This window comes from Aspergillus aculeatinus (genome assembly GCF_003184765.1).
Source record: "Aspergillus aculeatinus CBS 121060 unplaced genomic scaffold BO66scaffold_1, whole genome shotgun sequence".
Lineage (NCBI taxonomy): Eukaryota > Fungi > Ascomycota > Eurotiomycetes > Eurotiales > Aspergillaceae > Aspergillus > Aspergillus aculeatinus.
In genome coordinates this window covers 271,909-296,117 of record NW_020291470.1, presented here as the reverse complement: position 1 = coordinate 296,117, position 24,209 = coordinate 271,909, and the positions used below count along the sequence as shown (strand labels likewise).

The window sequence follows — 24,209 nt, the reverse complement described above, 5'->3', positions numbered from 1 at the left end:
GGGGGGAGGGGAGGGGAACGGAGGCGTAGGAGGAGCCAGACTGAACAGAACAGAACAGGCACCGACAGATAGACAGACAGACAAAAGAGAGTCAATCAAGTCACTCACTCAGTCACGCACTCATTTACTCTTTACTCACCTCTATTCCTCCCTTTCTCATTCTATGGTCAGGAAATCTTCTCCCCCCCCCCTCCCCCAAGCCTAGACAAGTACTCCGTACATCGCATCATTATTGTCATCATCGTCATGATCCTCAGCCTCTTCAGCCTAACTGGTAACTAAACTCAAGGAACTCATGCACGCCTCTTACTCCTTTTTACATCCGTACCTAAAGAAAATCGAACCATTCAGCCACTCTCTTTCCCCCCTACCGTACGGAATAGCCAGTTCCTGTTGCGACAATGGATATCGCACGGTTAGGCTAGAGTCTAGATAGGAGGTGGATGATGGTGTGTCCATTGTCGACCCCCTTCCCCTCATTATTACCCAGAGGGAAAAAAAAATTCCAAAATGGAGAAATACACCGCAATATTACCGCTATGGGTTCTGCGGGCCGGGATATTATTGCTGTCAATACGGTACTACTGCCAATAATAAGATCTTCTCCCCTTCTGGTGGATTTCTAGAATTGATTTGCTGGGGATTGCGCAGGGTGTGGGAGAGTAGGCCAGCGTGAAAGCAGAATAGAGACGGACAGAAGCAGACAGAAGCTCTCTGCTGCTAGTAGCCGGTTGGCGCCTACGTAGTGCACATCAAGCCCAATGCACTGGGTGAAGGCGCATGGTACAGCAGACCGGAATCATGACGCCCATTGAACAAAGATCCAGACTGGGACAGAATCAAGAAGAAGCCTCAGAAATTCTCCCCGACTACTCCGTACAGAGCAGCTTCCAAAGCGTCTGGGATACGTCTCTCCTGAGTCCTGAATCCTTAACGGCGTGGGTGATTGCCTGCCTGCCAATCTGGCTGGTTTAGGTCGGTCGCTTGAGTGGTTCGGTGGGCCTCTCATCGTCATCCCTATTTCACTTCCGCCAATTGTCCAGCCCACTCTTTCACCACCCCAGTCAAGGTCATCATGAAGGGGGCCGACGATACACATGTTAATTCATGGAGCGGGTACCGAAAAAAAGAAAACAATAGGGGAAAAAAGGGTGAAGATGGAGGAGCCGCCAGGTAGCAATCTGTGACCGATGTGTTGGAAATATTGATTGATCTGGGCTCAAGGGGGTCTGCGTTTCTCTTTTTCTGGAATCTCGGGGAATAATAGTACTGATGGATCCGACTATTGGAGGGAAGCTATCCCATCTTTCATCCTATTAATATCCCTCAGGGATCGCTGGCAGTGGCATGTCGGCGGCTCCTTGTCAAGCTTATCATCAGTGCTGGCCCGTTGCCTGTGGACAGGGACTCGAATGTACCACATGATTGGTATTTAGGCCAAGAGTCCGTGTAGAGACTAGACAGCGTGGAAGGTGAATCTGTAGATTTGGCGTGACGATACCATAAAGGGGGGAGGTGGGCAAGGAGGAGATGGTGACAATCATTCAACATTCTCAGCCACCACCACCACCACCACAACAACAACAGCAGCAGCAGCAGCAGCACAGTCATGACGCGGGACCCGTTAGAGCTTGCCGGCGGCAGCTCACCTGACCACCAGCAACACAACACAAGTTAGTTATCGGGCCCGACCTGACGATGGCTGAGTCACCCGCTCTGGGTTGAACCCACCCGCGGCATCGGACCATCTCCCCATCCGGGGGGCCGACGCATCACATGATCGGCCAGTGCCGTGCCAACCACTTCCCATTCAATGTCGTCATTGGTCTCGACAGCAGTGGGAAGTTAGGTAATCCAGCACGAAAGTACCACCAGCCCAAAGTACTACAAGTACCTGAGCAAAGCTCGCCTCACGCTGCATCGTCTCATGTACCTTGTCTTGTCACGATCACCATCTGACACATCCTCCTCCTCCCGATAACTAACTTCACATCTTCCACCCCCTCCTCACTCCTCACATCCCCAACCACTTCCCGCTCAGCCCAACTCAATCACCATGCTCCGCCAATCCATCACCAAGCCTCTCACCAGCACTGTCATCAGCCGCTCCTTCTCTGCTCTTGCCCCCAGAATGGGTGCAGGTGATACCGGTGCTCCCCGCGCTGGCGGCGTTCAGTCAGGGTACGTTCAAAGCCAATCCCATCCACCGCGAGCAATCCCAATCCCTCTCTACAACACTGCTCACAGATGACATCATCATCATCACCATCATCACCACCACCACCTCAACCACCAATTTCAAGGCTAAGGCTAACCCGAATCCCAACGCAGTGACTCTTTCACCAAGCGTGAAGCCGCCCAGGAAGGCCGTTACATCCACGAGAAGGAATTGGAGAAGTACGTCCATCAGCCCATTCCGTCCCCGAACCACCATCGCCTATCTCAATGCTGACCTACAATCAACAGGCTCCAGAAGCTAAAAGCGAGCATCAAGGCTCAGCGTGAACACCTTGACAAGCTCGACGAGCACATGTAAGACTTCCATCGACCAAAGCAAAAAAATCTCGTCCACAAACCTTTAACTAACCTCGATTGTTCACTATAGCGACGAGATCACCAAGGATCAGGGCGGCGAGCAGAACTAGATTTGCGTGCACAGCACACTTCCCAATACCCCAACATCCTCTATATCTTCGAAGTTGACCTCTCAGCTCGGTCTACGACATAAGCCTCTTGCTTCTTCTTTTTGTTTCGTTCTTATTATATCCCCGCGAACGTGTCACACCCCTCTCTCTATCCTTACTTCGTAAATCGGAGCGATATTTGACGAATATGACTTGTATGTTGATGTGATGGTCATGCTTTTTTGATATTAGCATGCCGTGCAGCTAGTTAGTCTACGCTGAGACGTTTACTATACGGAAGCATTCGATTCTTCGCTGTGTTTTATGTGTAAATCTATCATGATGATACTTACGGTCCCACGGTTCCGCTCAAGAACGCATAGATTATTTGAATCAATACATATACCGCAGTACAAGGCATACGAAGGGACTTCTAGGTAGAATGATACTTTATTATTCTTCATTATCCTTCCCATCCCATGACAAATCCGACGCAGCCACAGTCGCAAGTGCAAAACGAGTACTCCGATAAAAAAGCATTTCTCAGTGGATACAAAACTGTAGAGTAAAAGGCTAGCGCAAACGTGAAGGGGCCCCCACCAGTATGAAATCAAAACTCCACTGCATTATGTTTAGCGCCGTCCCATGTAAGACCGATAGAAATCATCCGCTGCGCTACCGCCCATCGTCGAGCTACCCAATCCTCCGTATCCGAATCGCGAAGACAGCGACTGACCCGCCCGCTGCGCCTTGGCGACCTTCTCGTGGAGCTCGGTGGTGCCCTGGTCAATCGTTTGAAGCTGCGCAAGGTGGGAGTTGAGGATGCGGACGATTTGAGAAATCTGTGATTTCGTGGATCAGTATCAGGGAAGAAGCGTTACAAAAGAGTATCGAATGAATACGCACCGGCTCATCAGCCTTGCTTGTCTTGCTCAGAGTAGCAGAGGCACTGTTGACTTCTTCAATCATGCTGGTAAGATCCTTGCCCATCTCGTCAAGGCGCTCGGAAAGTCGCTCAGCAGTCTTATAACTGTAGTTGTTTTTGAATCAGTGGCTGATCACATATGGACGGAAGAAAGCAACTTACGTTCGCTCACGCTCTTGGTCCGGTCCCTGGAGAGATTCACCAGGATTGAGCTGCTTGGACATCATCTCATCGACTTCCCGCTCGTACCGGTCGAGCCACGAGCTCAGTTCGTCCTGCTGTCCCTCAACGGAGGCGAGCTGGCGTTCCACTTCTTGTGTGGCCCGTTCGGCATCAACGGTACTACCATAAAGCTTCTGGACCTTGGTGCCATTCTCAACGAGCATGCGGTCCCATTCGGCAACCTTCTCGGCTTGTTCGCGGAAGTCCTTCTGGTACTTGGTAAGGTCGGTAGCCCAGCGGGTGATAATCTCGTCCATAGTCTTGTTCTTTAGGCGGGACTGGGCGGGAGGGGTGGGGCCGGCCGTGGAGGCACCGAGGCCGCTGGCGCCTGTTGCAGGCATGGTAGTCGACGTCGCGGGCTTGTCGGTTGCGGTAGCTGCAGGTGTGGTAGCGGATTGGGTGGAGGGTTGGGTCGCAGCAGGCTTGCTGAACAAACCGCCGGTAGCAGGGGCAGCGGATTGGGTGGTTGTTGGGGCAGCAGTAGCTGTGGTGCTTGGGGTGGTTGTAGTTGTGCTCGTCGCGGCAGCTCCGCCAAGGTTGAACAATCCGCCGCTAGGGGCAGCTGGGGTAGTAGAAGGGGTGGCTGATGAAGTCGTTCCGCCGAGTGTAGGGAATAGTGATTTTTGAGGAGTAGAAGAGGAAGCAGCGGGTGTGGTGGAGGATGTGGTGCCGGTAGTCGGGGTACCTAGCGAGGGAAAGGCGGGCTTTGTCGCATCGGCACCGCTCAGTGGCTTGAAAGCAGGGGCAGCACCTCCAGCCGGAGCGGCATTGCCAAAGAGAGATTTCGGGGCACTGTCGTTGGTAGTAGTCGCGGGGGTTGTTGTTGTTGTGGTTTCGGCAGGCTTGTCTTTGTTCGCGTTTCCAAAGAGACCACCGCCCGTGGTTGCCGAAGGGGTTGCGTTGAACAATGGCTTTTGAGCCGGGTTTGACCCGAACAGGCCGCCGCCAGTCGACTGCGGCTGTGTAGCGTTGGCATTACCGAACAACGAAGGAGCGGTGGTCGCCGCGGTGGTCGCAGAACTGGTGGTGCTCGTAGCAGCCGGGGCCGTAGTGGCGGCGGGAGTCGGGTTCAAGCCCCCAAACAGAGAGTTGGCGGGCTTTTGTGCCTGCTGGGCTCCTCCGAAGAGAGAAGGCGCTTGACCGGTAGTGGCAGGCGGGGGTCCAGCAGGCGTAGTGGACGAAGCACCTCCGAAGAGGCCTCCTCCCTGTTGCGCCGGGGTAGCTGTGGCATTGCCAAACAGAGGCTTGGAGGCGTTGTTTCCAAAAAGTCCACTGGTAGCAGTCTGTCCCGAGCTGGGGGTTTCGGTCGTTTTGTTTGGGGTGGAGGAAGCGTTGGAACCGAATAAGGGCGTCGACTGGCCCGTTGCTGCTGGCTTGCTCGCAGCGCCAAAACTGAACGGGGATGCGTTGCTGTTGGCAGCGGCAGCTCCAGCGTTACCGAAAAGAGGTGAAGATGAGCCGCTTGTCGTGGTAGCTCCTACATTGCCAAAGAGCCCACCGCCGCTGGGAGCACCAGAATTTGCGCCTCCGGCGGACCCAAAAAGACCACCTTTGGAAGCGCCACTGGAGGCGTTGGAGTCGAAAGAGAACATACTCATAGCGATGGGGCCGGAAGCCAAGGAAAGTGAGGGATATGGGTTTGACAGGGCTACCCTAAAGGGGAGAAGAAAACAAAGTCAGTCTCGGACGGGGAAGTGAGGGAGATGAAAAGAGTCCGAACAGACAGAGGGATACTGACTGCGCCCGAAAAAGAGGTCACGGAAGCGCCCTCTAGAAAGCAAGAAGCGCAATTGATCGGACTGAGAGAGCGGAATCCGCGTGCTTGACAAGCAGAGACAAAATCAAGGTCAGCAGCGTTGTGGCAGTTGAAGCTGGGAACCTCCAGACTTTCTGCCCCTTCTACTCTTTGGGCGGCGGACAGGCGGCTGAAGGAAGCAACATCGGCGCTTGTGGCGGCTGGCGGTTAGGCCACAAGGCTTAGAATCAGGCATGAAAGAACAGCATGTCTTGCTGCCTCAGGCCACGGTCGAGACTCACATCGACCCCGACGATCACGGCTGAGACGACCTCATGCACTCTCGTCTGGCTATTACTCGCCCCCCCCCCCTTTGCCTCCTAACTTCTTACAACACGGACGACAGCATCTAGAAATACATGCTCTATCGTTAAAATTTAACTTGAACGCCCCGCTCCTCAAATGTCGGATCGGATCTCCCGTCCATCCAGTCCATACTTGGAGTCTCCAAGGAAGACCGTCGAGTTGGAAGACCCCGGTGCTCAGGACTCCGGTAAGCCTCTTTGCAAACCCACCATCCTCGCAATTTGGACTGGTCCCTGGTCGCGGGACCTCCTAACACTTCCTATGACATGATAGCCGCCAACAGCGACGATGAGCATTTCCTTGATGCCAGCGAGGGTCATCAACTCCCACCTTCCCGCCCCTCCTCCTCCGCCGGGCGCGCATCCCCTATCCCGTTAACACGAGTGGAACGAGTCGATGAGAATCCAGCACATGGCGAAGTCCCCGGCACGGCGGCGTATGAGATTAGGACTCAAGACGCCGTTCCCGATCAAGTTGAAGTCGTCCCTGATGGGTCCCGCAGTCGGAGCACTTCGACATCCGGGCAGCAGCAACGACCGATGACGCCCAGTTCTCCGATTCCCCGGACGGTGGTCGAGAAGGTGGATCTTGATCAACCGAGCCACGGGGACATACCTGGTACTTCGGCCTACGAACTAAGGAGAGCGGATGCGGTACCAGACGTTGTCGTGAAAGCATCAGAGTCGGATGCTGCGCCCATCCCCGAGTCCGTTTCCATTCTTACTGATACACCCGTCCCCGAGACGCTGCTATCTCAAGTCAATTCCCCCACAAACGACGAAGAACCATCACCACAAGTTTCATCAGATGACACCGAAGAATCACAACCACATGCTCATCGGGCAAACCCCAGTGACCCCCAGCCGGATCAAACGGAAACGGTCACCGCGGCGCCCCCAGGTAAGTCGGGTTTCTGTTAACCACCAGCAAAAAATTTCAGGGACGATTGACCAATGCAGACTCGCCTGCAAGCCATCGAAGTCACACCCGCCGGAAACCATCAGTGACGGGCGAAGAGTTCGGGGAAGAAGAAACGCCTGGGGGTGGTGCAGACGACTTCGATGATTTCACCGAGGGGCAAGACGACTTGGGAGACTTCGACGACGCGGACTTTGGGGACTTTGACGACGGCTTCCAGGAGCCGAGTGCAGCGGTCCCCATGGATGTTGAAGTCTCGCAACCTCCTACGCCGCCCTCTGTTGTATGTGAAAGAGTCTTTTCGTCCGGGGCATCATTGCTAATGATTCCCTCAAGCCGACCCTCCTCGATCTAACCACCTACCAAAGAATCCCCGACCTCTACGCGGCGCTGGACGACCCTCTCGATCAACTCTTTCCCTCCACAACGTCACCATTACCATCCTCGAAACCCGAACCCATCCCCAACGCCACCGCCATCTTCAGCACCGAACGCTCCCTCTCCCTCTGGTCCCAACTCGTCGCTCCCCCACCTCTTCAGCCTCAGAACTGGGTGAAATCCCGCATCCGCCGTCTCTTCCTCGTCTCACTCGGTGTCCCCGTCGACCTCGACGAGATCCTCCCCGCCTCGAAACAGAAGAAACTCGTCCTCCCCTCCCTCACCATCTCCTCCAGCATCTCCTCAACCGCCACGCCTAATACCGCCTCCCAAAACCCCGGCACCGCCACGCCAATCCACGCAAGCTCCCACTCCCGCTCCCAGAGCCTCGCCGCCAACGCCAACCGCAACAGCATCCAAAGTACCGCCGGCAGCCCCGGCGGAACGCCCCGCAGCACCGCCGCCCGTCGGAGACGGGAAGCCTCCCCACCACCCGAGCTCGATCTCTCGGCCGTCCGCCGCCTCTGCGCCACCACAGACGCGGCGCTCGGGGGCCTGACGGACGGGGAACTCAAGGGCCACGTCCAGGAATTGGAATGGGTCACGTTGCGGGCGAGCTCGGTGCTGGAATACTGGCTGAAACGGCTGGACGGGTTAGTAAGCGAGAAAGAGGCATTTGAAGGCGTGATTGAAAATCTCGTCAGTCATGCAAGGAGAGTGAGGAAGTAGTACGGAGTAGGAGTAGTAGTAGTAGACCACACCAAAACATCTCGCGGGAAAGGAACCACCGGACAGATGATCTTTTACTATCTTATAGCTTATAATGAGGACGGGGCCGAAAAAGTCAATTCCGGATGGATGCGGGAAAACCTTGAAGATACAAACGACGATCGGTTTGGGCTGGGGTGGGTGCAGTGGTTATTTGGAGCTCCAGGAAATGGAGGAAGAAACAAAGTTCTAATTCTATTGGTAATGACATGATATATACCTGATGCATTCTTCGTGTTTGACTTCCTGATCAATTCTCTTGAGTGGGTGTGTGTCTTGGCTTGGTTTATGAGGAACAGACGGACGGGTTTTATCTGTGTGGAAATTGGTGGAATTATCATGGTTGGAGTCAGTGGAAGTAGCACAGGTTGGTGGTTCAGCTGTCATTCCGTGCGCGGGTGGAAGAATATGCAAAGTACAAATACTCAGAGTTTCATCGGGTCTCGGTCGTAATGGTACACTGTGCTCGGATACACATTCTAAAGATATCGCGCCAAATGGACCGACTTAACCCATCATGTGGACGGTGGGTTCTTTAGAAGACTCACATAGCCTTCGTAGGTGCACCCCCTGGACCACTAGTTGTGAATCGCAGTGTGAAACCGGTGCATGGACAGAGTGTGTGAGATACTACTAGTCGGAAAGGTACGAATTCAGAAACAGTTGGAACTGACTTTTTACTGGGGATATGTGTCTGTATTTACCTAAGAAAAAAAAGCGCTATATCCACGGAATCGGCATCCCAATTCCATTCTCATCTAGAGATATAAAATAGACATAGAGCAATAAGAATTTTGGGGTATCGTGGAGAAAGAGCTCCTTTTGCTTAAACGCCGGGAGAAATAAACGGGAACAAAAAAGAAAGACGGAAAGAAACGAAGAAGACGAAAAGCACCGTTTTTGGGCAACACTTGACGTAATCATGAATTAACTTCAGATGGACGCCGTACTGAGTTCTCCGCCAGTGGAGTTAACTTGGAAGTCCAAATGATGCGCCGGAATTTCAATCGAGGTCAATCACTTCCGGGATCGCGCTTACTGTCCGAATGGGCTGGGGGGTTGTCTCCGGTTGGACCATCTTTTGTCTCTTGGGGATAGGACTGTCCAGGCCCGCGGAGGAGCGTTTAGAGGTTGGAAGATCTGCTTCAGTGACCACAGTCCAGGAGCCATCGAGAGCGACTCGAATGGCGCGGGCGTCGTCAAGTTGATTCGTGCGCACTAATTCGTTGTGCACGTCAACCATAAACTCGTCGCGTAACAACATCTGTGGACGAGCATCACCCTGACAGATCGGGCAGCGCCAGTCGTTGGGCAAGGCACGCGGTCCGGAGACCCCGGCCCGGGTTTGTATGAATGTCTCGTGGTCGAAACATTCGGAATGAAGACAAAGCTGTCCACGAACAGGTTGCTTGAACACGCGAGCAGTAAAGGGGTCGACAAGATTGATCATAAGGTCGCTACTAACCACATGGAGGTCATCGTCTTCGTTTTCATTGCGGGAGGACTGCTCAAGACGCTGGTGAATCTGGCGACGGGAGTCATCCGCTTGGAGAGTCTGCGCAAGAGCCATGACAGGCTCGAGAGCGGCAATCTGGGCGATCTCCACGGCAGCGGCGTAAAGTTTGTCCTTCTGCTCGGCTGCATCGCGAATGAAGTGCATCGAGATTCTGTTCTCACCCGCGCGCAAATGAGGAGTTATGTCTAGAGGTACATCCTTCTGATGATGTAATTTCCGACGTACAAAGAGTTCAGTGTCATTGACGAAGATATAGATCACGCTGGGCCAGGCGCAGTCAGCCCGACTCCAGGTAGATTCGTCGATCGGGGGTTTTGTGTCGGGCGAGACAGATATACAACGCAACCGATAGAGCTGCTGACCGTCCATCAATACACGGACAGGATGGGAAAGCTCGCCAGAACTCTTTTGCGAGGGAGCTGGAAGGCGATCCGCCGCCTCTTGTGATAGGGTGAAGGACCAGTGAAACTGGCATTCAAAGCGGCCCAGTGGTCTTGGCATGAGTGCGAAGGAATCCAGATATTGGAATAGCTTTGTCTCTTGAGCCTGGCCCGTAGAGTCCCTTCTGACTAGCTGGTGAACTGGTTCTCGAAGATCGACCTGATGTAACGCATCACGTAGAGGGTGTAATGGCGGAGCGTTGGCTGGCATTTTCTTTCCAGACGTAGGGAGGAGCAACGTAGACGTGCAAGGCTTAGATGGTGTTGGACGAAGCGCCCCCGGCCGCGAGGTTTGACGCATTGCGAGTATAGCTTGCTGAGCAGCTTCGGCCTGTACAGACGGGCGACGAGGAGGACCTGGACCTTGATCCGGCGTCACTGTGGGGGAAGGAATAAAGCCTGGAGAAGGAACCGTGACAGACATGTGAGCCATGGTGGGTGTCGGGTTGGGTGTATGAGGATGCAATACCGGGGCTGGCGCAGCGGAAACAGGTGAGGCCTGTGTGAATTGTGGGGAATGGGCGGCGAGAGGTGGGGTGGGCAGTGATAACACTCCCGGCGTGCGAGCCGAGTGAATGGGTTGGCCTGCCTGCGGGGGAGCTGAGGCAATGACGGGTTGAGGGCCAAAGACGGACGGCGGTGTGTGGGGCGGAGGGTACCCCATATTGATGTGATACAGCGTTAGGATCGCATCGGTCTCCTTGCGCGCGCGCGAAATTGGAACCGATCTCTTCATGGCCTCAGCCAGACGGACCTCTGTCAGGGCAGCGTCGTGCCGAAAGATCTCGGAAAGACGTTCTTCCCGCTTGTTCGGACCCGAGATACGGCGCGTCAAGGCCAAGAAAATGGTATGATGCAGCACATGAGAGCGCAAGGCGAAATTCTGAATTAGCTCCTCAATCAGAGGTGGTAGGCCTCGCTCACGAATATGCGCCTCAAAGGCATTCCAGCGGTGGCCAAGCATGGCCAGGGCAGTCATGGCCTGGGAAAGAGCAGCCGTCCACCACGGCAGGTGCAACATAATGGAAATTGGCTCAGGAAAACACGCGGCCCATTGAAGATACTGCGGCGACAGACGTGCATTGTCAACCAGCAGCTGCTCCAGTGTCTTCAAGCCAGTAAGCTGGTCTTCGGAGAAACCCTGCAGCTGCCCCAGTTCGGCGGGAGCATAAGATACTAGAGTGTATAATTGATGAATCACTAGATAAATGAGATCCTGACATGATAGTGCATCGTGCAGCAGACGCAGGCGGGCGTTCTCCAAAGTCACGGATGCGGAGGTATTTCGTCCCGGGTGAGAGGCGAAAACATCCAGCTTCTTTAAGCTGGCGGGAAAATACGCGGGATTCCCATTGAGTTGAGGTGGATAGGTCAAAAGAACTTCCGGTATATGTATAGCACTGGCTGGTTCACTTGCTGCGGTCGTTGCCGTGGGCGTTGCCGCGGTGGATGTTGTGGTTTTTGCGCCAGCTCTGGGCCTGAGATGCCTTCGGGGTTCAATGGGGGGCCCCGGTGTGATAGGGGACGTCATGGACGGGGCAATCGAGGGCGTAGGGCGCGACGAGGGAACAGGCGCTGCAGCCACATTCCGAAGCAGACCCGGCCAAGGTTGAAAGTGGTGTGAGGACGTGGGATAGCTTGTCGCGGGAGGAGCAGGAACTGGTGGTGCTAAAATTGGCGGTGGGGTTTGTGGAGGAGGAGGAGGAGGTGTTGGAAGGAGTGGCTGCGATTGATGAGGCGGAGGAGGAGGCGGAGGAGGAGGCGGAGGAGGAGGCGGAGGGAACGTTCTGGCGGAGGGAGGAGGGATCGACAGGCCAAGGGGACGTGGACGCGGTGGACGCGGTGGACGTGGCTGCGGATGTGGATGTGGATGTGTGCGGAAAACATTCAAATGTGGTGAAGCAACAGGAACAGCAACAGGAGGAGAAGCATTCATCCAGGCTGGTCGGGCGCCGCCTAGAAATATGTGGGCGGTGGAGTTGCTCGACTGTAACGCGGGTTGATTCGCGGATGACATGGTGCATATTTTGTTGGCAGTCCTGGATGTTGTTGTAGGATTCTGATCACATAGTCCACAGGATACATCAATCTCGATTACTTTTCTTTGTTCCAATCGAAATATAGAAGAAGCAGGACTGGAAAGGTAGAAAAGGAAGTCAAAGTAGTAGGTAAGTTAGACTCGAGAGAAAGAAAAGGAGGGGAACGACTCAACCACCTTCGATCCCAGACAAACAAACAAAAGAAGACCACATGTGAATTCAGTGCAGATGAAACCAAATTGAATAGAGGAGTAAGAAAATTGACCTTGGGTAATTCACAACTAGCCGAGATGAAATGACAGACTGTGCCACACTAACTAAGTAACTAACTAACTACTGCTGCTGCTGGTGCAGTAGTACTGCGAGTAGTGAATAATAGTTCGTTCAAGCTTGACCAGGGTGGACAATGAGGTGCGTATACAGAAGTACTCCGTAAGATAACCGCCGAACATTCCCCGACCAGGCTGGGCTGGATACATCACAATGGGCTGAATGCGATCCATCATTACCCGAATGCAGGGCGTTGTTTCGGGCAGTGTCTTGACCTGTCAATTGGAGGTGAGCCAACTGTACCACTAGGAAGGAGACTTGGTTGATGCTGAAGAAGTGGTGGGGGTGGGGGTTAGTGGTTATTAAGAGAATATGGATTGTTGAATGGATGAATGGATGAATGCAGTCATTGAGGAAGGGAAAGGGAAAGGGAACTAGGAAGCTGGAGGGAAGGGGGAAGAAGCAAGTATATACTTCAACGGTATTTACTCTTACTGTACTCCGTACATGTACATAGATAACCTACTCGGAGGTATGAACTTCTTCCTTCTTCCTCTCCACTCCTTCTCCTCCTCAAGAAAACAATTTAATTTATTATAATTATCACCAATTCCTAATCAGTGGACATCCACATGGGACTTATGATACTGATACTCATAGTATCATCCCATCTAGATATCCTATACTAATTATAACCAAATTAATCTTAATTCTGCCCGACCAGCACAGAATTCGTTCCCCGCTCCGATTCGTGGTTCGTCCGTCTTGACGCTTGCCAATTCAAACTGTTCGCTTTCTGCTTCTCTTGCTTCTTCTGCTTCCTTTTCTCCTCCTCTCGGGCATTCTCTCTCTCTCTCTTTTCTTCTTTTCTTCTTCTTCTTCTTCTTCTTCTTCTCTGCGTTCCTCAGTTTCACTCTCTTATTCTTATCTACCTATTTACCTACTAGTACTTGCTTTTATCTATCAGAATCCTTCCGTCCAAACCACCCCCTCTGTTTAGCTGCAATCAATCAATCCCCTGGGCAAGGACCAACTGATCGACATCATTTTGCCCACTACTGCCATCATCCTGCATCATCGACTCCTCTCTCTGTCTGACTGGTTCTTTCAGTCCAGCTTAACTCTCCTTCCCTGTGCCAACAACTAGTACTCGAGTGCCTACCAGACCTATTTTCTGCTGTGTCGCTCTCCGTCTTTCCGTCCATATTTACTTCCTCCCTCCCGCACTCGCAATCCCTCCATTCATTCTAGACCATCTTTGATCTGGGCGGCGGCCCCATGCCCGGCACTTGAGTCTCACTCTCTCCTCCCCCCACCCTTCTCTCTCTCGGTCATTACGCCTCCCACTTCCACTCCCCCCCCCCCAAATGGCCCTCGCCGCCCCTCCCCGCGGTGTTATCCCCGGGGATCTCCTGCTCGTCGTCCGTGAGTATTTCCATTCTTATTTATGTTCATGTTCTGTTACCTTGCTTGCGATAGCCTTGCTCACCTGCGCAGATGATTTCGATGCCCGCGGCCCCGACGAGCTGACCTTGCGACGCGGTGAGAAGATTGAATTGGTCGAGCTGGATGAGGGCTTTGAAGATGGCTGGTATCTGGGCAAGGACTTGACCACCGGTTCGACGGGCCTCTTCCCTGGAGGTAGGTTTTTAAAGGGTCCAATTCTGTCTACCTACAGCTGGGCAACCGAACACTGACAGTCAATTATCTAGTATACACCACTGCCGCTCCAAAGATCCGCAGTCGCCCTCCTGCCGAGAGCACAGCGCATACGACCCCCGAACACTCGACAGACACCGATGGCGCTGCTCTTGACGCCGAACCGCTTCTCAGAAGCGGCGAATCCACCCCTCAAGTCTCGCGCCATACCAGCATCTCCGACCTACGCGCCCCCGAGGTGCCACGGTCGCCCCCGCAACAGCAGCAGCCACAGCAACGTTCCGCCTCTTCCCCCTTGCCGGCTGCCAAGATGTCCCTTGAAATCCGCCAGGCACTGGAGGGGCAACATCGCAATGGCCAAGATAGCCCTGTCATGAATGAGACCCTCAGCGTGATAGATGAACACATCACCGATCTTAGTACGCCCCGACATAGTGTGGCCGACCGAGAGCCTTCCGTTCTGAACGACTCCGCCAGCGAATATAGCAGTCATCTCGATCACCGTCGCTCCTACATCAATGGCCATGAAACCGACGAGGAGGAAGAGCGGCAGCCACAGGAGGCCCAGGTTCGACGCTGGTCTTCTGCCTACACGGCCCGGCAGCTGCGCCAGCTAGGCATTGAGGACAAGCACTGTGACATCTTCGAGGAGCAAGAGATTAGTGGCGAAGTTTTACTCGATATGAACCAGGACTTTCTTTTTATGAAAGAGTTTGACTTTGGGGTTATGGGCCGTCGATTGAAAACCTGGCACAAGATTCGCACCTTCCAGGACCAGGTCAAAGTTGGCCAAAAGCAGCCATCGCCGGCAGTGTCACCAACTCTGCCGCGCAGCTCGCTGGCAGCAGTTCCTGGCTCCCCTGAGCGCACACGCAGTCGAACTGGACAGACTGCGCCTTTGCTACCGCGCATCCCGACCTTGCGCACGTCGAACACGCCCCATCCTCGGCTGGTCAGCAACGCCGTGCCCAGTACCAGCAGCGGATCACCGATCCCATCGCAAAGCTCATCATTTATGGATCATTCGCGTCGCCCGTCTGCTGCGTCCGTGCGAGAAATCAATCATTCGCGTCGACATTCGTCTATCGATGCGACGACTCGCTACTCGGGAGTCGTCGATGGCTCACCAGGACCCACACAGCGCGGCTCCTTTGATCGTGCCTGGTCGTTGTCAACGGGACCCCAGCAACGGCTTCCCACGCGGCCGGGCACATCGGCCGGGACTTCGACGGGCACTTCTCCAGCATTAGAGACGGGGTTCGTACATACTGGCTTCCACCATCCAACCCAGTCGAATGGCTCAGACACGGCAGGTGCAACGCCCGATGACCTTGATCGCGGTTATTTCTCTGGCCCCGAGGGGGACACCCGCAAACAACGACGACTGTTGCAGAAACGGCAATCCGCCGCCGGGAGTGCTGATGCGCGCATTTCACCGGTCCCTGGGGAGCCCCTTCGGGTTGCGAAGCGGCATTCACGTATCAGTAGCATGGACTCGATTCGAGAAAAGGCCACGCAGCCTATTGCTCCGCCTAACAAGTCTTACACGACTCCTGCGCCGAAGGGACGACTTCGTAGTCTCAGTACCCGTCTGGTCGAACGGCGAACACCACAATCGGCCCCCGTTTCCGCGATTGAGGACCGTTCTGGAGGATCCAGTCTGTTCGGTCCGCTGTTCGGTGGGAAGTCGGAGAGCGACACACCCCGTTCGTCTCAGCAATCAACTAAGATTGGCGGCCCGAAGTTCCGTCGCGCCGTTGGCCTCCGAGCCATGTCGGATGTGGTGAGCAAGAACGTCGATACAACCGCTGCGCCGCCGTCCCCGGTTCAGGATCGAGATCCTGCTCCGCCTCGGACTGGTTCCACGACCCCTTCGACCACGAAGAGTTCTGAACGGTTGAGTACGGACGGCTCCGGTAAGGCAACGGAGGGTGGTCTGTGGCCCCGCTCCCGCCCGTCCGTCAAGACTGGCCCCAAGTCAAAGAAAGACACCAGTGCCTACATGCGTGGGCTGGAGAAGAAGTCTCCACAGGAGCAGATGGCAGGGTGCGACTACGTTGGCTGGATGAAAAAGAAGTCCCCGAACCTGATTACCACCTGGAAGCCACGGCTATTCGTGCTGCGGGGTCGCCGATTGTCGTATTATTATTCGGAGCAAGATACAGAGGAACGAGGATTGATTGACATCACTGCGCATCGCGTGCTACGCGCCGATCACGACCCTATGGTCGCGCTGCATGCCACAATTACCGGTTCCACCGGGTCGCCAACCGCTCCTGCCCCTTCGGTTCAATTGGCCGACGGGACTTCATCGTCCGATCCCATTCCAAGCATTGAGGCACCCCGAGCTAGCAAGTCCGGAAGTGAGGGCCCGTTCTTCTTCAAGCTGGTACCGCCCAAGTCGGGATCTTCGCGGACAGTGCAGTTCACGAAGCCGGCAGTTCACTATTTCCAGGTCGACAATGTGCAGGAAGGTCGACGCTGGATGGCTGCGTTGATGAAGGCGACTATTGAGCGGGACATGGACTTACCAGTGGAGACAACGAATAAGCAGCGTACTATCAGTCTGAAGGAGGCGCAGTTGATGAACCAGCGGCCTCCGGCGTTGATGGTGGGAGCGGCGGCTGGAGCACCAGAGGGTGCGGCGCCCGAGGCGATGGATAAAGAAGATGCGTCTTTGAATGCATCATCGGAGACCACCGACGCGGAGACGGCCGCTGAATCGTTTGAAACACCCGAGGAACGAGGCTTGATGATCAAAGGGCTCGATTTGGACGGCGAGCCTGCCAGCAGCGACGGCAATGAGGATGGTTCCAGACTCTCGAAACCTTTAGAAGTTGACACTGGCCCTGCGTCTCTACTTCCGGATTCGATTCAAAGCTCGCAGTGATGCAGCATGGGGTTTACATTTTTGTTTCCATTTTTCCATTCTCCCCCTCACATTCTTTTAATATCTTGTAGTGATGACGGCGAGCTCGCTTGGCGTTGATGTGATATACCCATTGGAATTTCTTTCAAAGCGGACTTGAAATGATCCGCGAAGACTTGTGATGAGTCGATAGCTTGATTAGATACTGGATTGCATGAGTTGTTGTATGGTTTTCTTTTTGAAGCTCTGCATTGTCTATGAACCGGGCCTGATTCACATGTTGCCTTTTTTAGAAGCATGGTTAACTAAAGTATAGTTGGACCTATTTCCAAATATAGCTTACCAGATCTGTAGTCAATCACCCGGTCACACTTTCTTACCTTCTTCGTCTCCAAGCTTAGAATGAGCACTGCCTACTGTATTTACCACCGCCCTGTACTAGAAAAAGCCAACTGATAACGCCGATAGCGTGAGGATCGGCGGGCCGAGACGCGCAGGCCCATTGATCTCCCGCCGCATCGACCAACTTTCCAACAACCTCACGCCCCTCCGGATAATGATGACTGTCCCTGATGCTTCTGTCTTTCAACCACACTCCTTTACTCTATTTTAATGTCCCTCCAATCCCTTCTTTGCCGTCTTTTGGTGCTGCTCGTCCCGCTGGCCGTGACGAGCAGCCTGTATCTGTATCTGTATCCCGTCGTCCACGGGTGCGCCTTTCCTCTGCCGCAGCATGACTCTCACTCTTTCTCCGATGCCTTTCTGGCCACTGTGCGACAGCATATGCCCATAGACGCTGAGCCCGCACCAGCAGCGCCATTTCGTCTTCTCGTCCTTGCAGATCCTCAACTAGAGGGAGACAGCTCGCTACCTAAGGCAGAGGATGAGCTGCCAGCGCGTCTGCGACTCCACTGGGGGCAGATACGGGCTGCCCTGACCTCTCCAGCTCTCCCTCTAAACTCGAGCTCGGCCACTGATGCTGAGTCTACGTCGGATTCTACCTCCAGCAACGCTTCAGAGTCAGACCCCAAGCCCATTACCGGCCCGGACCTTAACACCCGCGCAAACCAATCGACCCCGTTCAAGATCAACCTCCCCGCCGCGCAACAAGCCATAACCAGCGCCCTGCACTCCCTCCTCCACACCGACCTCCCCCGCACCCTCAAAGCCGCGCGCAAACGCCTCGACCTCCTGGGTAACGACTACTACCTCGCGCACATCTACCGCACCCTCCACTGGTGGACACAGCCCACGCACGTCACGGTCCTCGGCGACCTAATCGGGAGTCAATGGGTCAGCGACGAGGAATTCCAGCGCCGAGGCCACCGATACTGGGGGCGAGTGTTCCAGGGTGGTGTGCGGGGGGACTCGTTCATCCCTTCTTCTGCTCCCCCTGCCGACACCGACGAGGACGACGAGGACGAGGACGACGACTTCGCCCTCAACCCCACCACCCAACCCTCCCGCTGGACCAACCGCCTCCTCAACATCGTCGGCAACCACGACATCGGATACGCGGGGGACGCCAGCGCCGCGCGCATCGCCCGCTTCGAAGAGACCTTCGGCAAGGTCAACTGGGACGTGAAATTCTGGCTCAACACGTCCTCATCCTCAGCCTCAGCCTCAGCCTCAAAGCACGACGCAACCCCAAAAATCCACATCATCAACCTCAACTCCCTCACCCTCGACACCCCCGCCTACAGCCGGGACATCCAGTCCGCCTCCTACGACTACCTCAACGCCCTCATCGCCGACCGTCTTGCGCCGGTCACCGACCGCTCCACGTTCACGTTGCTGTTGACGCATCTCCCGCTGCACAAGCGGGCGGGCGTCTGCGTGGACGCGCCGCATTTCAAGTTCTTCGAGGAGGACGACGATTCCCCAGCCGGGGAGGAGAAAAGGTGGTTTGCCGGTGGGCTGCGCGAGCAGAATCATTTGAGTGAGTGGGTGAGTGGGAATGGGGTGTTGGAGGGGGTGTTTGGGATGAGTGGGGATGGCGCGGTGGAAGGCGGCGGGTTGGGGAGAAAGGGGTTGGTGTTGACGGGGCATGATCATGAGGGGTGCGATGTTTTGCATTTTGTGAGGTGGGGTGGGGGGTTGGACTCGATCTTGAAAGATGATGGCGAGGGTGAGGGTGAAGGCGAGGACAAAGGCACAGGCAAACAGGAAACTGAAGATGCTGCTGCTGCTGCTGCTGCTGCAGACGCAGACCCCGAGCAGAGGGACTGGCAATGGGACGCCAAACGCTACTCCTCCGCGCAGGAGGCCGCGACTACTACTTCTACGTCAACGCCCTCCATCCGCGAGGTCACCATGCGCTCGATGATGGGTGCGTATGGCGGGTACGCGGGCTTGCTGTCCGTGTGGTTTGACGTGGACAAGCAGGAGTGGGAGTATGAGATTCAGATGTGCGCGGCCGGGGTGCAGCACATCTGGTGGGCGGTGCATGTGGTGGATCTGGTGGCTCTCGGCGTCGCGGTCGTGGTAGCAGTCCTACTCCTTTTGACAGCGGTGCGGTCGAAGAAGCCCCAGGAACGGAAAGACGATGTCAAGACCCGACCTGAGAAGGTCAAGACATAAGTTCATAAAAGATATCATATATATATACACATTTATATAAGCCTCAGACATCAGGTATAGCAAGCACAGATCATGATAGATCATTGAGGACATTCAACCCTCAAATACATACGCATTCACATGGACAATGCAGATAGTCAATGAGTACGGGTACTAAGAAAATAAACTACATCAATACAAGCAACGTGCCTACAGCAAGAGAGGATATAACTTTTTTATGAATTCATTTTCATTTTATTCGAGGTCATAGATTTGAATTGGCAACCCCCACCCATGATTCCGAGCTTTGGTATCAGTTCCCCAAATCCGCTTTGTCACACACCCGCAAGATAATTCAAGGCTTTTTTTACATGACAACACCGGAGTTGGAGGCGATACGCTGTAGAGGAAGCAGCCCCGTTAGTAACCATTGAATGTTTTGTCTGGAGGGAGAAGGAGGGGGAAAACGTACAGGCCAAAGCTCAGCGGCCTCCTTACCGACGGGACCGGTGATGGCAGAGCCCTTCATCTCACCCTTGGCATTGACGATCTAACAACGAATATTAGCTAACTGCCGGAATTCCAGGGACATTGGGGCTCGAGCCACGACAGAACTTACAACACCAGCGTTGTCCTCGAAGTAGAGGTAGATACCATCAGCGCGGCGCCAGGGCTTGCTCTGGCGGACGACGACGGCGGGCATGACCTTCTTACGGAGCTCAGGCTTTCCCTTCTTGACGGTGGCCATGACCATGTCACCGACACCGGCAGCGGGGAGACGGTTCAGGCGAGCACCGATACCCTTGACGGAGATGATGTAGAGGTTGCGGGCACCGGAGTTGTCGCAGCAGTTCATCACGGCGCCACTGTTTGCGACTGTTAGTTTTTTTTTTTTTCGATCGATTGTCATGTCGTTGATCTCGGTGGCGGGAATTTGTTCAAGTGGTGGGTTGAACACTGGTGGATGGGATCGATGTTCATCGGGGATGGGAGCATTCGATGCACACGTACCAAGGAAGACCCAGGGTCATCTTGAGCTTGTTGCCGGAGGGACGCCTGTAAAAGAGATGGACATGGTCAGCTTTCGTCGTTGTCGATGTAGTGGTAGTACTGAGTATATCAAAGTTTCCTCCCAAGTTCGCATTCCTTTCCCCAACACCCGGAGAAGAAAAATTGCATCCTCAAGATTCCATTCGTGATAGCGTCGACCATTCGATGCCGGAAACCGTCGTAAAAAGGATATCGAAAGGTTTTCGTCATGAATTCTTCTCATCGATGACCCTCAATCTATCCTCGAAAGGACACAAAGAGAGAGAGAGAAAAGCTCCCACGTGTCGTTGAAATCCATACAAAAGGGCGCTTGTCGAATCGTATCCCATCCTTTTTATTTCGTGTCTGTTCCCCCGACTACTCGATCCTCTTTCCTTCTCCTTGTTGACCAAGGTGCAGGGAAAAGCCTCTCGAGCGCCAACATCCCAGTAATCGACGGCACCGGTGCGAAAATTCGTCGTCCTCCGATTTCCCGTATCCCAGATCACTCAGAAGTTCCACCTCTTGCGATGCAATTTTTCCTCCCTGCCTCCCCCCCCCTTTGCCTTCTCCTCCAATACCTCATTTCCTTCAATGAGCAAAAACGGGGACGGTCAACTCACGGTCTCTGAGACATCTTGGCTGCTGTGTATCTCTAAACACGGGGGTTGTCGGGAGAGATGGAGAATTGGGCGATGGACACAACGACAACAAGGTCGAACTCGAGCTTCGTTCTCTCAGCGGGCGGGCGTCGGGGGGGTCGCACGGCGGGCGTGTGGGCGGTCGGGGCGGTCGGTCGAATCCTCGCTTAGTGGGCGCGCAAATTCAGTGGGCGAAATCTTGGCGGAGTGCGTCTGATTGGTCCAGGCGGGAATTGCCCTAGGGCTAGTCTGCTAGGCTGAGTAGGTCATGTGATACTGAGATTTCGTCACGTGGCTTGGAACTATAGCTAGGGCAAGGATGTAGATGAGATACCTTAGATCGGACTAGAGGCTCAGTCAGAAAACAACTAACTGGTGATTGTCCCTCTGCATGGCAAAGTGGTGGCTATGTCGTTGACTAGATCAATACCAATCCGTGACCCTTTATTTTGTGTATGTTTGCATCGGCTTTTGTTCGCCTCTACCACTTTACAAGAGCACATAGGTGGCTCTCGTCGAGCAACCGGATCTTACTTCCAAGACACATGAACATCCTATATCATCATGCATTCGCCTAGTACATACATCTAAAAAAGAGTGAAAAAACAGAAGCAAAAATCAGACCAGAGATATATGTCGGAATTAATTCCCATGCAGAAGATCGCAACCAGAAACACCATTACTGCCCGTCCCTTGCGCCAGCAACCCCCGAGATTACAGGAGCCTCGTTAGTCCTCACTCTTCGTGGGCTCGTCAGGCTGCGTTGTCTTCGTGGCCTCCTTGGCTCCGTCACTCGTCTCCGACTCGGCCTTAGGAACAGTCGAGTCGCCCTTTGGAGCCTCGGGGCTCTTTTCCTTCGGTTCGCTGGCTTCGGCTGACGCAGCCGCTGACTTAGCGTCTTCGACCTCGGTGGTCTCGGGTTGCTGGGTCGTCTCTGTCGAGGGTGACTGGCTCTTGGCAGGCGCTGATGAGCCCTCAGGTGCGGTGTTCTCGAGGGCAGAAGTCTCTGCGCTAGGCTTCTTCTCCTCGCCCTTGTTCTCTGCTTGGGCGACGGCGGGTGCGCTCTCAGCCTGCTCCGGCCCAGGCGCCTCGTCTCCCGCGTCCTCCATTGTCGTATCTTCATCCTGGGGTTTGGGGGACGGTTGGCGAGAGATGGGCGCAGAGGGAGCAGCCTGATCCCCGAGTCCATCATGTGCCAGTTCCATGGCATCTGCACCCGATGCCGCCTCAGCTCTGGCCGGCAGGTCAGCGGCCGCGGGCGAAGCCTGTGCCCCAGTCAACGGCTCCGGAGCTTCCGTCATCTTCGTATCGGCGGTCAGGTCCATGTCGTCGTCGGGGATTGAGGAGGCGTCGACAGGGGTGGCCATGCCGCTCTCCGGGCCCGAATCAGCAACGTCCAGATTCCGATAGTTAACCTGGTTTCTGCGCTTCATCGACTGGGGCTTGCGGTGTACACCATTGGCCGCAGCTTCATCCTCATCTTCACTGTCACTGAGCTCGCCGGGCTTTTCGATGTACTGGTCAAAGCGTCGCTTCGTGTAGCGCTTGTCCTTGTTCTCATCTTCGTCCAAATCATCCAGAATCGCATCCGCTTCGTCGTCCATGCCGTCCACAAGAGACTCCCGGGGTACATCAGTCATTTGCACGGAAGGCGCAAAGGCGGTGCGCTTGAGATTCTCCACAACTTGCGTCCGGATTTTGTCGAGGTATTCTTTCGTGTTGGCATTGTCCATGTTAGAGGGCCGCACATCCAATTCGTAGTCGGGAGCAAAGTACTGCACTTGTTAGTCAGGTTAACCCAAATCCGCACAGTCGATCTTACCTCGTAGTAGTCGTTATAGGGAAGCTCCGCGGTCAAGCTGTCTCCCACAAGGATACCGGTCTCAAACGCCCAGGTTCGAGCAACGTTACGCATCGTGTAACCACCACCACCAAGAATCAGAGTGGGCAGGTTGAAGCTCTTGATAAAGTTTACACAGTTGGCGTGGCCGCGCATGCTGAGGTTAAAGCACCCCAGACGATCACCTGAGAGACTGTCACCTCCGCACTGCAGGACCACGGCTTCGGGCCGGTACCATTCCATCACGCTCTTGATAACAGGCTCGAAAATGCTCTTGTAAGAAGTATCGTCGATACCGTCACGAAGGGGGAAGTTGACAGCGTAGTGCTTGCCCTGGCCCACGCCGATATCGCGGAGCTCACCGGTTCCCGGGAAATATTCACCATACTTGTGGAAAGAGACTGTCATGACACGATCGGTAGTATAGAACGCTTCCTCGACACCGTCTCCATGATGAACATCGATGTCAACATAGAGCACTCGCTGCTTAAAACGCAGCAGCTCCAAGATGCCAAGAACAATATCTACCACCCAGTCAGTAAACGTCAAGATTAAACCCAATATTCTTTCTTTGGCTCACCATTCACGTAGCAGAAACCACTAGCTTCGCTCTTCTTGGCGTGGTGAAGACCACCCGCCCAGTTGACCGCGATATCGCATTTGTTCCTGTTCAACCGTGCCGCACCCTCCATACTACCTCCCGCGCTGATACCGCAGAATTCAAAGAGCCCGTCGAAGACAGGGCAGTCGTCACCGACATTGTACTTGCTCTGTTCTTTGGCAAAGGAGTCCATATTATCCGGGGTCACCTTGGAAAGGAAATCGATGTATTCATCGGTGTGGAACTGGGTCATTTCGTATTTGGAGGCCGGTTTCGCACGCTGTGGCGATCTTGCGGTTAGCACCTCCCTAACCACCAGAGGGTTGCCAGCTAGACTCACGTAGATTTCCATCTTCTTGTAGAGACCATAGTTCATGACAAGACTGTGCGTCATCCTTATGCGATGAGGCTTCATGGGGTGACCCGACACATAGGCATAGTTTCCGACGTCCGAGTCGTAGAAGTAAGCGACCTTCTTACCGCGGTCCCCCGACCCGTTGGTAATAGGGTCCAAAGGAGGCAAGGAAGTCGACATGTTGGAGGTCAACGTGTAAGTACACGAGACGGATCCTCACGCAGTTTAGGAGTTGGGGGATTCTATGGATTATGCGCGGTGTTTTCTCGGTCTGATCACAACGGAGCTGAATGGGGGGGAAATGAAGGGAATAGAATTCAGACCAAGGCAAGAAGCCAAGTCTGAGTGACAGAAGGTATCCCCTCGTCAATCAACCAAGCAAGTTGATCGTGGTAGCGGGATTGGAACAAGGAAGAGGCATTCCCATAAGGCGGGCGAACGATAACTTAAAGATG

At 54.4% G+C, this 24,209-nt stretch overlaps 8 protein-coding genes across 8 annotated transcripts; 4 read left to right on the top strand and 4 right to left on the bottom strand.

The window, feature by feature from the left end:
• The first annotated feature begins 1,834 nt into the window (after positions 1-1,834).
• On the top strand, positions 1,835-2,681 carry BO66DRAFT_2369 (uncharacterized protein). Its single transcript, XM_025642809.1, has 4 exons — positions 1,835-2,181; positions 2,332-2,397; positions 2,452-2,532; positions 2,606-2,681. Exons 1-4 carry the CDS (start codon positions 2,057-2,059, stop codon positions 2,643-2,645), a joined length of 312 nt encoding a protein of 103 aa, XP_025509027.1. The 5' UTR covers positions 1,835-2,056; the 3' UTR covers positions 2,646-2,681.
• A 401-nt stretch (positions 2,682-3,082) lies between these two features.
• On the bottom strand, positions 3,083-5,630 carry BO66DRAFT_416533 (putative nucleoporin Nsp1). The gene is made up of 4 exons (XM_025649605.1): positions 5,510-5,630; positions 3,712-5,424; positions 3,531-3,654; positions 3,083-3,466 (listed from the first exon to the last, which is right to left on the bottom strand). The coding sequence occupies exons 2-4, from the start codon at positions 5,367-5,369 to the stop codon at positions 3,257-3,259; spliced, it is 1,992 nt and encodes a 663-aa protein (XP_025509026.1). The 5' UTR covers positions 5,370-5,424; positions 5,510-5,630; the 3' UTR covers positions 3,083-3,256.
• A 233-nt stretch (positions 5,631-5,863) lies between these two features.
• On the top strand, positions 5,864-8,159 carry BO66DRAFT_466953 (DUF5102 domain-containing protein). The gene is made up of 4 exons (XM_025652524.1): positions 5,864-6,059; positions 6,146-6,772; positions 6,832-7,073; positions 7,127-8,159. The coding sequence occupies exons 1-4, from the start codon at positions 5,969-5,971 to the stop codon at positions 7,895-7,897; spliced, it is 1,731 nt and encodes a 576-aa protein (XP_025509025.1). The 5' UTR covers positions 5,864-5,968; the 3' UTR covers positions 7,898-8,159.
• A 450-nt stretch (positions 8,160-8,609) lies between these two features.
• Positions 8,610-12,112, bottom strand: BO66DRAFT_2182 (MIZ zinc finger domain protein). Its single transcript, XM_025642651.1, has one exon. The coding sequence runs from the start codon at positions 11,907-11,909 to the stop codon at positions 8,940-8,942; it is 2,970 nt and encodes a 989-aa protein (XP_025509024.1). The 5' UTR covers positions 11,910-12,112; the 3' UTR covers positions 8,610-8,939.
• A 1,435-nt stretch (positions 12,113-13,547) lies between these two features.
• BO66DRAFT_362758 (putative polarized growth protein (Boi2)) lies at positions 13,548-17,043 on the top strand. Its single transcript, XM_025645083.1, has 3 exons — positions 13,548-13,626; positions 13,699-13,842; positions 13,914-17,043. Exons 1-3 carry the CDS (start codon positions 13,569-13,571, stop codon positions 16,748-16,750), a joined length of 3,039 nt encoding a protein of 1,012 aa, XP_025509023.1. The 5' UTR covers positions 13,548-13,568; the 3' UTR covers positions 16,751-17,043.
• A 149-nt stretch (positions 17,044-17,192) lies between these two features.
• BO66DRAFT_362754 (uncharacterized protein) lies at positions 17,193-19,361 on the top strand. The gene is made up of 3 exons (XM_025645082.1): positions 17,193-17,712; positions 17,851-18,818; positions 18,906-19,361. Exons 1-3 carry the CDS (start codon positions 17,342-17,344, stop codon positions 19,307-19,309), a joined length of 1,743 nt encoding a protein of 580 aa, XP_025509022.1. The 5' UTR covers positions 17,193-17,341; the 3' UTR covers positions 19,310-19,361.
• A 294-nt stretch (positions 19,362-19,655) lies between these two features.
• On the bottom strand, positions 19,656-20,319 carry BO66DRAFT_396846 (60S ribosomal protein uL14; the record flags this gene model as incomplete). The annotated part of the gene is made up of 4 exons (XM_025648566.1): positions 19,656-19,688; positions 19,761-19,838; positions 19,908-20,154; positions 20,300-20,319. 4 exons carry the CDS (start codon positions 20,317-20,319, stop codon positions 19,656-19,658), a joined length of 378 nt encoding a protein of 125 aa, XP_025509021.1.
• Positions 20,320-21,505: 1,186 nt separating this feature from the next.
• rpdA (histone deacetylase RPD3) lies at positions 21,506-24,194 on the bottom strand. Its single transcript, XM_025645081.1, has 4 exons — positions 23,740-24,194; positions 23,379-23,679; positions 22,781-23,322; positions 21,506-22,733 (listed from the first exon to the last, which is right to left on the bottom strand). Exons 1-4 carry the CDS (start codon positions 23,932-23,934, stop codon positions 21,687-21,689), a joined length of 2,085 nt encoding a protein of 694 aa, XP_025509020.1. The 5' UTR covers positions 23,935-24,194; the 3' UTR covers positions 21,506-21,686.
• Between the last annotated feature and the right edge of the window lie 15 nt (positions 24,195-24,209).